We start from the raw sequence: 15,000 nt of genomic DNA, 5'->3' as shown, positions 1-15,000 counted from the left end.
TTCATACTCCATGTAGGCGTCTGGTCGTTTGGTTCGTAAGTACAAGTCTTTTTGTCTCCCTCTCTTGCTCAGAGAATCGTCTTTTATTGTCAATTGTTTTCAAGCCACTAAGTGTGCTGTGTTTTTCTTTATTTCAGTGTCTGCCTGCCGCTTCCACGCGTTCCTCGTGTCATACCGGCTTCGTCGGTGCTCCTTTTGTTCATCCACTCCGTTTGAGTGCGTCTTTTGTTTGTTTATCATCCGCTCGTTGACGTGTTTTCTGTTTCCCTTTTTATTAATAAATTCATCTTTGGTTTTACACAATTTCTGTCTGGTCTGCATCTCTGGGTCCTAATACTACTCGGCTATTCAGCCTTAGCATTCTATGAAAAGACGTTTGTGGTTAAACCTCTTCTCCTCTTCCTCAGTGAACGATGAAGGTCAGGCTGATCTTATGTGTTTTCGTCAGTGAGGACGTGTTTCCAGTACTTTGGCCTGTTGGAGCCTCTTTTTGGGTTTATGGGATGTTTGTCTCACTTCAGTCTGTTCTCTCAACATTTCATCACTTTCTCACCTGTTGTCTCACCTGTTGTCTCTTCTGTTGTCTCTTCTGTTGTCTCTTCTGTTGTCTCACCTGTTGTCTCACCTGTTGTCTCACCTGTTGTCTCACCTGTTGTCTCACCTGTTGTCTCACCTGTTGTCTCACCCGTTGTCTCACCCGTTGTCTCATCTGTTGTCTCACCTGTTGTCTCTTCTGTTGTCTCACCTGTTGTCTCACCTGTTGTCTCATCTGTTGTCTCATCTGTTGTCTCATCTGTTGTCTCACCCGTTGTCTCACCCGTTGTCTCACCTGTTTTCTCACCTGTTGTCTCTTCTGTTGTCTCTTCTGTTGTCTCACCTGTTGTCTCACCTGTTGTCTCACCCGTTGTCTCACCCGTTGTCTCATCTGTTGTCTCACCTGTTGTCTCTTCTGTTGTCTCTTCTGTTGTCTCACCTGTTGTCTCTTCTGTTGTCTGACCTGTTGTCTCACCTGTTGTCTCTTCTGTTGTCTCACCTGTTGTCTCTTCTGTTGTCTCACCTGTTGTCTCACCTGTTGTCTCATCTGTTGTCTCACCCGTTGTCTCACCCGTTGTCTCACCCGTTTTCTCACCTGTTGTCTCTTCTGTTGTCTCACCTGTTGTCTCACCTGTTGTCTCTTCTGTTGTCTCACCTGTTGTCTCTTCTGTTGTCTCATCTGTTGTCTCACCTGTTGTCTCACCTGTTGTCTCACCCGTTGTCTCACCCGTTGTCTCACCTGTTGTCTCACCTGTTGTCTCTTCTGTTGTCTCACCTGTTGTCTCACCTGTTGTCTCACCTGTTGTCTCTTCTGTTGTCTCACCCGTTGTCTCACCCGTTGTCTCACCTGTTGTCTCTTCTGTTGTCTCATCTGTTGTCTCACCTGTTGTCTCACCCGTTGTCTCACCTGTTGTCTCACCCGTTGTCTCACCCGTTGTCTCATCTGTTGTCTCACCTGTTGTCTCTTCTGTTGTCTCACCTGTTGTCTCACCTGTTGTCTCATCTGTTGTCTCATCTGTTGTCTCACCCGTTGTCTCACCCGTTGTCTCACCCGTTTTCTCACCCGTTGTCTCTTCTGTTGTCTCTTCTGTTGTCTCACCTGTTGTCTCACCCGTTGTCTCACCCGTTGTCTCACCCGTTGTCTCATCTGTTGTCTCACCTGTTGTCTCTTCTGTTGTCTCACCTGTTGTCTCTTCTGTTGTCTCACCTGTTGTCTCACCTGTTGTCTCACCTGTTGTCTCTTCTGTTGTCTCACCTGTTGTCTCTTCTGTTGTCTCTTCTGTTGTCTCACCTGTTGTCTCATCTGTTGTCTCACCCGTTGTCTCACCCGTTGTCTCACCTGTTTTCTCACCTGTTGTCTCTTCTGTTGTCTCTTCTGTTGTCTCACCTGTTGTCTCACCTGTTGTCTCTTCTGTTGTCTCATCTGTTGTCTCACCTGTTGTCTCACCTGTTGTCTCACCTGTTGTCTCATCTGTTGTCTCACCCGTTGTCTCACCCGTTGTCTCACCCGTTGTCTCACCTGTTGTCTCTTCTGTTGTCTCACCTGTTGTCTCTTCTGTTGTCTCATCTGTTGTCTCACCCGTTGTCTCACCCGTTGTCTCACCCGTTGTCTCACCTGTTGTCTCACCCGTTGTCTCACCCGTTGTCTCTTCTGTTGTCTCACCTGTTGTCTCACCTGTTGTCTCACCTGTTGTCTCATCTGTTGTCTCACCCGTTGTCTCACCCGTTGTCTCACCCGTTTTCTCACCTGTTGTCTCTTCTGTTGTCTCTTCTGTTGTCTCTTCTGTTGTCTCTTCTGTTGTCTCACCCGTTGTCTCACCCGTTGTCTCATCTGTTGTCTCACCTGTTGTCTCTTCTGTTGTCTCTTCTGTTGTCTCACCTGTTGTCTCACCTGTTGTCTCACCCGTTGTCTCACCCGTTGTCTCATCTGTTGTCTCACCTGTTGTCTCTTCTGTTGTCTCTTCTGTTGTCTCACCTGTTGTCTCTTCTGTTGTCTCACCTGTTGTCTCACCTGTTGTCTCTTCTGTTGTCTCACCTGTTGTCTCACCTGTTGTCTCTTCTGTTGTCTCACCTGTTGTCTCACCTGTTGTCTCTTCTGTTGTCTCATCTGTTGTCTCACCTGTTGTCTCACCTGTTGTCTCATCTGTTGTCTCACCCGTTGTCTCACCCGTTGTCTCACCTGTTGTCTCACCTGTTGTCTCTTCTGTTGTCTCACCCGTTGTCTCACCTGTTGTCTCTTCTGTTGTCTCACCTGTTGTCTCACCTGTTGTCTCACCTGTTGTCTCTTCTGTTGTCTCACCTGTTGTCTCACCTGTTGTCTCATCTGTTGTCTCACCCGTTGTCTCACCCGTTGTCTCACCTGTTTTCTCACCTGTTGTCTCTTCTGTTGTCTCTTCTGTTGTCTCACCTGTTGTCTCACCTGTTGTCTCTTCTGTTGTCTCACCTGTTGTCTCTTCTGTTGTCTCACCTGTTGTCTCATCTGTTGTCTCACCCGTTGTCTCACCCGTTGTCTCACCTGTTGTCTCACCTGTTGTCTCTTCTGTTGCCTCACCTGTTGTCTCTTCTGTTGTCTCACCCGTTGTCTCACCTGTTGTCTCACCTGTTGTCTCTTCTGTTGTCTCATCTGTTGTCTCACCTGTTGTCTCACCTGTTGTCTCTTCTGTTGTCTCACCTGTTGTCTCACCCGTTGTCTCACCTGTTGTCTCACCTGTTGTCTCACCCGTTGTCTCACCCGTTGTCTCACCTGTTGTCTCATCTGTTGTCTCACCTGTTGTCTCTTCTGTTGTCTCACCTGTTGTCTCACCTGTTGTCTCACCCGTTGTCTCACCCGTTGTCTCACCTGTTGTCTCACCTGTTGTCTCATCTGTTGTCTCATCTGTTGTCTCACCCGTTGTCTCACCTGTTGTCTCACCTGTTGTCTCTTCTGTTGTCTCACCTGTTGTCTCTTCTGTTGTCTCACCCGTTGTCTCACCTGTTGTCTCACCCGTTGTCTCACCTGTTGTCTCTTCTGTTGTCTCACCCGTTGTCTCACCCGTTGTCTCACCTGTTGTCTCACCTGTTGTCTCATCTGTTGTCTCATCTGTTGTCTCACCCGTTGTCTCACCTGTTGTCTCACCCGTTGTCTCTTCTGTTGTCTCACCTGTTGTCTCTTCTGTTGTCTCACCCGTTGTCTCACCTGTTGTCTCACCTGTTGTCTCACCCGTTGTCTCACCTGTTGTCTCACCCGTTGTCTCACCCGTTGTCTCACCCGTTGTCTCACCCGTTGTCTCACCCGTTTTCTCACCTGTTGTCTCTTCTGTTGTCTCTTCTGTTGTCTCACCTGTTGTCTCACCTGTTGTCTCTTCTGTTGTCTCACCTGTTGTCTCATCTGTTGTCTCACCTGTTGTCTCATCTGTTGTCTCATCTGTTGTCTCACCCGTTGTCTCACCCGTTGTCTCACCTGTTGTCTCACCTGTTGTCTCTTCTGTTGTCTCACCCGTTGTCTCACCCGTTGTCTCACCTGTTGTCTCTTCTGTTGTCTCACCTGTTGTCTCTTCTGTTGTCTCACCTGTTGTCTCACCTGTTGTCTCTTCTGTTGTCTCACCTGTTGTCTCACCTGTTGTCTCATCTGTTGTCTCACCTGTTGTCTCTTCTGTTGTCTCACCTGTTGTCTCACCTGTTGTCTCTTCTGTTGTCTCACCTGTTGTCTCACCTGTTGTCTCATCTGTTGTCTCACCCGTTGTCTCACCCGTTGTCTCACCTGTTTTCTCACCTGTTGTCTCTTCTGTTGTCTCTTCTGTTGTCTCACCTGTTGTCTCACCTGTTGTCTCTTCTGTTGTCTCACCTGTTGTCTCACCTGTTGTCTCACCCGTTGTCTCACCCGTTGTCTCACCTGTTGTCTCACCTGTTGTCTCTTCTGTTGTCTCACCTGTTGTCTCACCTGTTGTCTCTTCTGTTGTCTCACCCGTTGTCTCACCTGTTGTCTCACCTGTTGTCTCTTCTGTTGTCTCACCCGTTGTCTCTTCTGTTGTCTCACCTGTTGTCTCTTCTGTTGTCTCACCCGTTGTCTCACCTGTTGTCTCTTCTGTTGTCTCACCTGTTTTCTCACCTGTTGTCTCTTCTGTTGTCTCACCCGTTGTCTCACCTGTTGTCTCACCCGTTGTCTCACCCGTTGTCTCACCTGTTGTCTCACCCGTTGTCTCTTCTGTTGTCTCACCCGTTGTCTCACCTGTTGTCTCACCTGTTGTCTCTTCTGTTGTCTCACCCGTTGTCTCTTCTGTTGTCTCACCTGTTGTCTCACCCGTTGTCTCACCTGTTGTCTCTTCTGTTGTCTCACCTGTTGTCTCACCCGTTGTCTCACCTGTTGTCTCACCCGTTGTCTCACCTGTTGTCTCACCTGTCTGCTGTGTTTCAGGAGCCTCTGTGTCTTTTGAAGCCTTTTAGCTTTCTGTTAGTCGTCGTAGAACATTTCAGCACGCTGCAGGCTGTCGAGCGTTTGGCACCGTGTCGTGTTCAGAACGTTTTACCGAGCTGTGTTTCATTACGTCTTTCAGTCTGTTCCACTTTCCTTTTAACTTAACGTTGCAGCCTGTTTGCAGTGCGTTAGTTTAGTTTGCTGTGGCCAGTTTCTAAATTAATAAAGTATTCACTCCTCGAACTTTTCCACATTTTGTCACATTACAGCCACAAACATAAATATATTTTATTGGAATTTTATGTGAAACACAAACTGGCACACAACCATGAAGTACAGAGAAAATTAAACAGAATTTAATTTTTTTTATTATTATTTTTTAAAGTGCGGTGTGCAAAAGTGTTCAGCCCCCCCGAGTCAATACTTTGTGGAATAACCGCCTTTTGCTGTAATTACAGCTGCAGGTCTTTTGCGGTTTGTCTCTGCCAGCTTTGTACATGTAGAGACTTAAATGTCTGTCCATTCTTCTTTGTAAAACAGCTCAAGCTCGTTTGTGAACGGCAGTTTTCAGATGTTTCCACAGATTCTCTTTTAGATGTCGGTCTGGACTTTGAGCCATTCTGACACATGCAGAGTTTAAACCTTTCCATCGTAGCTCTGGCTTTATGTTCAGAGTCGTTGTCCTGCTGGAAGATGAACCTCTGCCTCAGTCTCAAGTCCTCTGCAGTCTCCAGCAGGTCTTCTTCTGCCCTGTCTTTGGCTCCATCCATCTTCCCTGTCCCTGCTGAGGAGAAGCAGCCCCGGAGCGTGATGCTGCCACCACCATGTTTGACAGTGAGGATGGTGTGTTCAGGGTCATGTGCAGTGTTAGTTTTTTCCACACTTTGTAATTAGGCTAAAAAGTTCAGTTCTGGTCTCATCTGACCAGAGCAGCTTCTTCCACATGTTTGCTGTGTTTCACGGCTTCTGACAAACTGCTAACAGGACTTCTTAACTTCTTCTTCTTAAAAAAAAATAAATAAATAAAACTCACATCACAATCACATAAAATTCCAATAAAACATATTTATGTTTGTGGCTGTAATGTGACAAAATGTGGAAAAGTTCAAAGGGCATGAAAACTTATAAAAGCCACTGTAGCACAAAATAACTAAACATGTTTTCATGGCACTTCAGAGCAGCGTCGCCCATTTTCACTGTATTAAACGAGGTTTGGGCCTGATTTTGAAACCTTTGGACACTCTGCACTTTGTTTTCACTGCCTGAACATGTTGAAACTCACTTTCACATGAAATGAGATGTTCGTGGTTCATTGATCTTTAATGTTTCTTTTTAATTCGATTTGATAAACGATGACTGAATGTAGTTCCTCTGTTTCTCTGTTTCAGCTCAAACATCTTGTCTCTCCTCACATTAAAAAACTGGTTAAATTCACGTCGGACTGAGAGAACGATGAGCTGCAGAATGGAGCTCACAGTTTTATGGTTCAGAAACGTCTTTCAGACAGAAAAATCGAGCTTCAGAGACGTGAAATGATCAGTGTTGAAGTGAACGATGGAGCTTCTGATGAAGATTCATGTGATCACATCCTGTTTATGAACATCTGGTCAATAAATCCAGAGTCTCAGACAGTTTTCTGAAGGTTTATTGAGGTTTGAAAATGTTTCACTTCAGTAAAAATATATAAATCCAACAATCAAAAACCTCCCAAATCATTCAAAGCAGAGGATTATATTGATTCCATGAGCAGAGCTATCGAGTCAGTTAGTGGCTGAAAATATTGATTCCACACAGTAAAGCATGACAAGAAGAAGAAGCAGAGTCCAGATCCAGAGTCCAGACGAAACCTGATCCAGGACTGTCAGACCGAACACACAGAGGGAACTTTACTGTCCATGCTGAACCAGAGCACAGGACAGAGACAGGACAGTCCTGGATCAGGCTTTAGACCAGCTGAGTGTCAGAGTACAGATCATCAGAGGATCAGGACTTCAGCCGTCCAGCAGGGGGCAGCACTGAAGGTCTGCTGAGCTGAAAACACATGAAGCAGGTTCAAGCAGCAGCTGTTTGTTCTTCCATCTGAGCAACAGCTACAGGACCAGGTCCAGGACCAGGTCCAGGTCCAGGTCCAGGTCCAGGTCCAGGATCAGTTAGAGGGAACCAGAATCCTTCCTGGATGAGAAAGAAGACATGAGGACAGAGTCACCAACGAGTTAAGACACCACATGGTTTGAACTGGTCTGATACTGGACCAGGCTTCTGGTCTGATACTGGACCAGGCTTCTGGTCTCGATGTCTGGACAACAATCTGCTCTGAAACTGGTCCAAACACTGAAACTGGTTCACAAACTGGTCCAAACCAGACCAAAACCTGGAACTGTCCAAAACTGATCTACAACAGATCTAAAAACTGAAGGTGATCAAGTCTGTTTCTGATCCAGACTGGTCCAAACTGGTTTTGGACTGGGTGTACTGGTCTGACCTCGAGCCTTCCTCTTGTAGTAGATGAATCCAGCCAGAGATAAGATCAGACCCAGGATCAGTCCTGAGGCTCCGATGGCGATCTTGTTCCTCTCAGACTCAGGCATGGACGGGTCTGAGGACAGACAGGTAGACAGGTGAGCAGACAGGTAGAGAGACAGGTAGACTGGTGGACAGGTGTGCAGACAGACAGGTGAACAGAAGAGCAGACAGACAGGTGGACAGGTGAGCAGACAGACAGGTGGACAGGTGTGCAGACAGACAGGTGGGCAGGTGAGCAGACAGACAGGTGAGCAGACAGACAGGTAGACAGACAGGTGGACAGGTGTGCAGACAGACAGGTGAGCAAACAGACAGGTGGACAGGTGAGCAGACAGACAGGTGGACAGGTGAGCAGACAGGTTAACAGGTGTGCAGACAGACAGGTTAACAGGTGAGCAGACAGACAGGTGAGCAGGTGAGCAGACAGACAGGTGGACAGGTGAGCAGACAGACAGGTATTTACCCCAGTCAGTAACCAGAGGTTCTCTCAGGCTGGCGTGCTCCACCACACACGAGATCTTCTCTCCAGACCTGCTTCAACACAAACCAACACATCAGACTTCCTGTCACAGTACTGGGAACACTGGACCTGGACCCTACTGGACCTGGACGTGGACTCACCTGGGCGTGTACTCCAGGTGAGAGTGGATCTGGTAGTACCAATCAGCGTCTGCCAGCTCGTCAGTGGAAGTGACATCAGAGGTGACTTTGCGTCCGTCTCTGAGCCAGCTCACTCTGATCTGTTTGGGGTAGAAGTCGAAGACGCTGCAGACCAACATGGCCGGATGTTTACCAGCAGGGGGCGTCACAGAGTGCAGCCTGACGTAGGGCTCAGCTGGAACAGACAGTCTTCTTATTGATGATGTCATCATTAATAATTCATTATCATTTTTTCAGTTTCTCATCATCAAATCTCATTTTCAGACTCAAAGCAACTCTGAATGTGTTCTAACAAGAACTGTGTGTGTGTGTGTGTGTGTGTGTGTGTGTGTGTGTGTGTGTGTGTGTGTGTGTGAATCTCAGAATCAAAAGCAAATCTACCTGCATGGACAGGTTCCCCTGTGGTGATGCGATCAATGTGTGTATGATTGAACTGAGTCTTTAACTTAACGTCAGACAGACTGAAGATCTGTTTCCTCAGAGTGAAAGACGCTGACAATAACAAGTAAACGTGACAGACTTTCCCACCAAACACAAGTGATGAAACCAGAACTGCTTTTCATGGATCTGAAACAAAACTCTGGTTCTGTGACAGTGATCAATAACAGAATGATGTTATTGATCAATGTCACAGAGCACAAACTCACCTGACTTAGTCAGAGCAGCCTGGTAGTCAATCCCAATGTTGTGTTGGCAGTACGTCTCCTTCTGGGCTTTCCTCCTGCTCAGTTCTGAAGGATCATTGTTCCAGTGTTCTGCGTTCTTCATACCATACTCAGTGTATCCAACATACTTCCCCACACTGCTGCTGAACCTGGCGTACTCCACTTTGTTGTAATAGTGAGAGTAAATGTACTCGATGTCCTTCAGATCAGTGGAGTTAAACTCACAGCGGGACGTCACAAATTCCATAAATCCATCTGAAAAAAGACAAAAGAATCAGTTTGTGAATCAGAGTTCATGTTTGACTCTCAGTGTGTGTTTGAGCTTCAGCTGGAAGTGCAGAGACTGCACAGAGTATTGATCAGTGATCAGAGTATTGATGAGTGTATTGATGAGTGATCAGTGTATTGATGAGTGTATTGATGAGTGTATTGATCGTACCTGCCGTGTAGAGGCTGATGAAGAGGAGGCAGAGGCTGAGGAAGGATGAAGCCATGATCTTGTGTTCACTTCTCAAACACTGACACAGTCTGACTGAGAGCTGCTCTAAAAAGCAGAGGACATGGTCACATGACCGATCATCACCTGTTACCAGGCAGAGGACTCAGCAGAGAGTCTGCTGCTGGAGCCGCTCTGTAGTTTGATGAAGGAGCCGCTCTGTAGTTTGATGAAGGAGCCGCTCTGTAGTTTGATGTTTGATGAACTTCAGTCATTATGCGAACAGAACATAAGAAACATAGACACTGAGTGTTTGACTGAAAAGCTGAAGAAACTCGTCTTCATATTTTTTTTTAGTTTCCACTGTTGCTAACAGTGAACTCATCAGTGAAGGGAAGTCAGTTCACTGGTTTGTTTGTACCTTCTGAATAACACAGAGGTCATATTGAACATATTCAGAGGTGATATACAATAATAACTCAGTGGTTAATGTTTGGGACGATGGTGTCCTGGTGATTGGCGGTTGATTGGTGGTGATTGGCGGTTGATTGGTGGTGATTGGCGGTTGATTGGTGGTGATTGGTGGTTGATTAGTGGTGATTGGTGGTTGATTGGTGGTGATTGGCGGTTGATTGGTGGTGATTGGTGGTTGATTGGTGGTGATTGGCGGTTGATTGGTGGTGATTGGTGGTTGATTGGTGGTGATTGGCGGTTGGTGGAGAACAGGAAGTGAACAGCAGCCTCCAGAGCTCAAAGTCTGATTTGTTGTTGATCCTTCCATCCACTCTGAACTCCTCTGTGGACTTTTGCTGGACTTTCTTTACAGAGTGATCCATATTTTCAACTTTCTGAAATGTAATTATAAGAAAATAATGAATGTAAACAAAAGAAGAAACATTTTTCACTTCCAGATTTCCTCAGAGTCAGACTCCTGACGCTTTGTGGACATGGAGACGCTTTCCATTAGGTTTCATCAGTGACGTCATACAGCTCTCTGAAGATGAAGAAGAAGAAGAAACGTACTTTATTAATCACATTACACAAGGTGTTAGTTGCACTACACGCCATGCTTTCCGTGAAATTATTTTTTTCCGCATTTGACTTGATCCTCCGCGGCAGACCAGGAGCGGTGGGCTGCCAGGCAACGCTGACGCCTGCACCCGGGGACCAGTACTTCTTTGTCACTATTGGTCAGGTGGTGATCTTCTTGCATGTTTTTAGTGGTTTTTTTATGGTGAATACATGCAAACACACAGAAAGGCCCCTTTTTTTCCTCGAGCAGCAGGCACTGAAGGCATGGTGGAGGACACGCCACCAGTGCCCACAGTGGGATTCGAACCGGGGACCTTCTAGCTGTGAGGCGACAGTGTTACCACTTGTGCCACCGTGCTACCCAAAGATGATGTGTCTGGATTAAACCATGTCTTTGTAACTGCGACTCTCAGTAATCAAAGTATTTTGTTGTGTGTTTGTGATGTTGAAGCCCAAAAACTCTGTACCATCACATCACACAGTGGACCAGTTCAGAACAAACGGCAGTGAGAGTCTGAGCTGAAGATCCTTCACTGGCTGCCAGTTCAACATAGAGTTGACTTCAAAGAACTTCAGCTGGTTTACAAAGGCCCTTCAGCGTATGCTCTGAGATATGTCTGACCGTCTCTACAGGTTATAGCCATCAGATCCCTCAGACCGTCAGCCATGTTCTCCAGAATGTAACGAGAATTAAACTGAGTCCAGTGAAGGTTCATTCAGTCCTTTTGAAGCTGGAACAAAGTGCAGATGACCTGAGATCTGCTGCAACTGTCTCCTTTATCAGCAGTTAGACAGCATTTCTTCTCCTGTGTGTGTGTGTGTGTGTGTGTGTGTGTGTGTGTGTGTGTGTGTGTGTGTGTGTGTGTGTGTGTGTGTGTGTGGATTCATGTAAGATCGGCCTTTATTGATCTGACACCGGGGAGATTTAGTCTTTACAAAAAGCAGCCACAGAGGCACAAAGAGGTCAAAAAATGAAAATATAAAAGTTCACAAGGTGCAGAAAAGAAAAGACAACTGTGTCTACAGATTATTAAAAACAGTGAATATCAAAAACTCTGCTGCCATAAAAGTCCTGATGCTGGTAGTCTTTATGAGAAAACTGACTGCTGACATGACGTGTTAAAGAAAAGAAGAAAATACTGTTTCACTTTGGAAATACTGGATTTCCTTTTGGGGCTTTGAAGAGGAGGCTGCCCCACCCTGAGCCCCAACTCCCCCAGTTCCATCCCACCTCTATCCCAGCAGCTCACACTGGTCCAGTTACACTCCATCCATCCATCCATCCATCCATCCATCCATCCATCCATCCATCCATCCATCCATCCATCCATCCTCTCACCCCTCTCCCCTCACTCCTTCATGAGCAGATCTTCCACACTGGTAATCATTGATGTCACACTTTCTCCAGCTCCTTCTTTTGCCCCATGTATTCTGACCTGGTGGTGTTCTTCCTCTTCCTCCTCTTCCTCTCGAGGTGTCCTTCCCTGTGAGACTTTGTTCTTCTTCGGGCCTTTTCGTTCAGCTGCTGGAGCTCGCTCACTTGTTCAGTGTGCTGTACACCATCACCTCATCAGCTCCACCAGAACCAGAAGTTTTAATGAGCTCATTAATGAAATCCTTCCGTCTGTGTGACGAGTTCAGACTGAACAGAGCTGACAGAGACTCATCAGTTTAATCTTTACTTAGTTCAAGAAAGTACATTATTTATCTTTAATGACATGATTTCAAAGCATCAAATATCGATCGTGTTACAGACTCAGAGTACGCAGAGAAAATAGTCACAGAGTCACCATGACAGAGGGTTATGGTTCCTTTTTAAAGCTACTTTTCACTTTTTAACAAGATATTTTCATGTTTTTAGGACTTGTTCTCTCATTACCTCATAGCACATCACCGTGTTTGAAAGTCAAACCTTTATTGTCACCACACAAAATCAGAGCATTTCATTAAAACCACTAACATTTTCTGAGAAAACATAAGCTGTTAGAACATCAAATGTCAAAGCTGTGAAAATGAGAAAATTATCCAATCAGAGCTGAGAGACAACGCTGATCTGTCTCACAATAACAGAGTGTCTGCGGCTGTTAGTGCGTCTGTCCTCCATTTAATCTCAGGCTGACTCGTTTTACATGAGACTTCTTCTATCCATAATAATTATGTCTTCTCCTGTTCCCCAGGAACTTTCTTTCTTTCTTTCTTTCTTTCTTTCTTTCTTTCTTTCTTTCTTTCTTTCTTTCTTTCTTTCCTCAGTTCATTTTTGGTGGTCAGTCAGTGTTTTAAAGCTCACATTAACAACATTCGCTGCAGTGAGCTGAGATGATTTTAGCATCCAGTTAAACTGTGTTCTTGTTGTTGTTGTTGTTGTTGTTGTTATCGTTTACAGGTCTGGAGGCCTGTTGGTTTGTTGGTGTCCAGTTGAACGTCCACGCTGCTCACAGAGAAAAGAGGTTCAGTCTAACACAGTGAGTCCTCCACGCAGGACAAATGTCTGTCCTCTGTCCTCACAGTCAGACTGATGATTATTAATCAATATAACTTTAATATGATGCTTTTGTTTGGACTCAGCACTGAGGTCAGGGAGGTCAACTAAGATGACGAGCGTGCTAAACGTTAGCACGTTAGCATGTTGATGCTAGCATTCAGCTCAAAGCACCGCTGTACATCCTCAAAGACCTCCATGACTGTGACGTCTGAGGCTTGAAGGTACTTTTCTGATCAATACACCGATCACTTCTAATCACCAGAGGAGTGTCATGTCTCCATGAGAAACATTGATTTTGTTTAAAAGCAAGATGAAGAAAACTCAGATTGACATGCTGATGCAGAATAACGCAGTGATGAGAAACATAAACATAGAAAATGCAAATATCTTCTTATACAATGAAAATTATGACATGAAAAAAGAAATTTTCATCGTCATGAAAAGAAATAAAAGAACTTAAACAGCCCGACCAATCAGCTGCACTCGTTTCCTTTGATGAGGAAGAAGGTTCCAGCAGCCACACCGAGCAGACCGACAGTCAGACCAAGACCACAAAACACCGCAGGTCCGATACCGGGCTGCTGCACGTCCACGTCTGGAGACAGAAAAGACAGACAGACATCACTGACGCTCGTCTGTTGTGCTTCGGTCAGTAATTCAGCTGTTTGTCTGCACTTTGAGTCAGTTTAAATAAAGTTTTCTCACCCCAGATTCTGGTCAGCGGTTGGTCCAGGGCCACATGTTCCACTGTGCAGCTGTACATGTCTCCCAGCTGTGGGACGAAGTCCAGTCTGGACACCTGGTGGAAGGTGATGTCCTTGTTAAGGTAGGGGACATTGATGCTGGTCCCCTCGGTCACAGTCTGTCCGTTCTTTGTCCAGTTGACCTTCACAGGAGCAGGATAGAAACCAGTCACATGACAGAGGAGGGTGTTCTTCTGTCCCAGCTCCACGTCGTCTCTGGGGTAGATGATGGGGCTGGAGGGAGGATCTGTCCAGGAACAAGAGGACATCACAGTGATGCGTTCATGAGGTTCCATCCTGATCGTGAGTGTGACTGCTTATCATTCACGTGTCGCAGCTGATTTTCCAACCAGAGCAGTGGAAACAGCTGTTCTCTGTCCACAGGCAGCAGCAGCTCCTGTGACGCTCACTGATGAGCCCTGAACGCTGTCATTAAAGCGTCTCCCTCACACACTGCTCGCTGTTTCAGTGGATGAAGCGCCATGACTAAAGAAACTTCCTGGAGTTTCCGCTGGTTGCCAGGCAACCTCACAGAGCTCATTTTTCGACCAATGACGCTCTCCTGCGTCCACACGCTGTAATACCCTGAACAGCTGTGTGTTCAGTCTCAGAGCGGCTAACGTGGCTGCAGACTGCTTTCAGACAGAGAACACGACTCGGATCGACAGAGCTGAACAAAACACCACGTTTGATTTGACTTCAACAAACAAACAGTCAGCTGGAAGAGGAACAAACACATGACGACGTTTAACTAAACAAAATGAAAAAAAACCCAAAACCATTCTGAATACAAATCAAACAAGTTCCTGAAACTCAGTTTAAAGCTTGAACATGAACTATTTAAAGAAATGAGGATCAGTTTGTCTTCACCTCGTTCCACAGGAACGTCCTTGTTGCCTTTACGTGAAGTTTTCAGGTTCTGTTTGCAGATCTGTTGATTAGCCACAGCATTTTCATAAGCTCCTTCCTGATAGGTCATATGATCGATGAAGCTGGGCTGAGGCTCCACTCCTTTCTTATTGATGAAGTCTGCGACCCAAACCTCTTCACCATCCAGAGCGTACATGTCCTCTCCATCAGAGTCAGAACAGCCAACGATATTAAGGTCCTCATGAAGAGCTGAAAACAGAGACAGAAGCTGATGACTCTGTGTGTGTGTGTGTGTGTGTGTGTGTGTGTGTGTGTGTGTGTGTGTGTGTGTGTGTGTGTGTGTGTGTGTCTGTCTGTCTGTCTGTTCACTGTGTTTGATTTGAATCATGAGACAGAAACTTACGTTCAGCTGAGACACAGAGGACACAGGAGACCACCAGGACCAGCATCATCTTCATCATCTTCATCATCTTCATCATCTTCATCAGCAGCTCTCTGTAGACCTGAACCCGTCACAAACTCTGTAGACCTGAACCCGTCACAGACTCTGTAGACCTGAACCCGTCACAGACTCTGTAGACCTGAACCCGTCACAGACTCTGAACCAGTCTGAGGAGGACTGACAGAAACTCCAGCAGCAGCTGAGCTCTTACACACAGAAC

General features: G+C 46.1%; 2 protein-coding genes across 2 annotated transcripts; both read right to left on the bottom strand.

Annotated features, from left to right (window-relative positions):
* Positions 1–6,557: 6,557 nt before the first annotated feature.
* Positions 6,558–9,315, bottom strand: LOC139351089 (H-2 class II histocompatibility antigen, E-S beta chain-like). The gene is made up of 6 exons (XM_070992766.1): positions 9,215–9,315; positions 8,758–9,030; positions 8,072–8,285; positions 7,914–7,981; positions 7,410–7,523; positions 6,558–7,099 (listed from the first exon to the last, which is right to left on the bottom strand). Exons 1-6 carry the CDS (start codon positions 9,267–9,269, stop codon positions 7,074–7,076), a joined length of 750 nt encoding a protein of 249 aa, XP_070848867.1. The 5' UTR covers positions 9,270–9,315; the 3' UTR covers positions 6,558–7,073.
* Positions 9,316–12,502: 3,187 nt separating this feature from the next.
* LOC139351084 (RLA class II histocompatibility antigen, DP alpha-1 chain-like) lies at positions 12,503–14,959 on the bottom strand. The gene is made up of 4 exons (XM_070992755.1): positions 14,742–14,959; positions 14,339–14,587; positions 13,431–13,715; positions 12,503–13,320 (listed from the first exon to the last, which is right to left on the bottom strand). Exons 1-4 carry the CDS (start codon positions 14,821–14,823, stop codon positions 13,199–13,201), a joined length of 738 nt encoding a protein of 245 aa, XP_070848856.1. The 5' UTR covers positions 14,824–14,959; the 3' UTR covers positions 12,503–13,198.
* Positions 14,960–15,000: the final 41 nt, after the last annotated feature.

Source organism: Chaetodon trifascialis, chromosome 23, assembly GCF_039877785.1.
Source record: "Chaetodon trifascialis isolate fChaTrf1 chromosome 23, fChaTrf1.hap1, whole genome shotgun sequence".
In the NCBI taxonomy this organism is placed as follows: Eukaryota; Metazoa; Chordata; class Actinopteri; order Chaetodontiformes; family Chaetodontidae; genus Chaetodon; species Chaetodon trifascialis.
Note: the sequence above shows the minus strand (reverse complement) of the source record. Positions and strands in the feature narration are given on the sequence as shown.

Bases quoted from the DNA above. Each gene is read 5' to 3' on its own strand.
- LOC139351089 (XM_070992766.1), bottom strand. From the start codon at position 9,269: ATGGCTTCATCCTTCCTCAGCCTCTGCCTCCTCTTCATCAGCCTCTAC. The intron at 9,031-9,214 runs GTACGATCAATA...GTCTTTTTTCAG, and splicing joins CATCAGCCTCTACACGGCAG to ATGGATTTATGGAATTTGTG. The intron at 7,100-7,409 runs GTCAGACCAGTA...TTTCTCATCCAG, and splicing joins CTACAAGAGGAAGGCTCGAG to GAAGGATTCTGGTTCCCTCT.
- LOC139351084 (XM_070992755.1), bottom strand. From the start codon at position 14,823: ATGAAGATGATGAAGATGATGAAGATGATGAAGATGATGCTGGTCCTG. The intron at 14,588-14,741 runs GTAAGTTTCTGT...CTCTGTTTTCAG, and splicing joins CCTCTGTGTCTCAGCTGAAC to CTCTTCATGAGGACCTTAAT. The intron at 13,716-14,338 runs GTGAAGACAAAC...GTTCCTGGACAG, and splicing joins GGACGTTCCTGTGGAACGAG to ATCCTCCCTCCAGCCCCATC.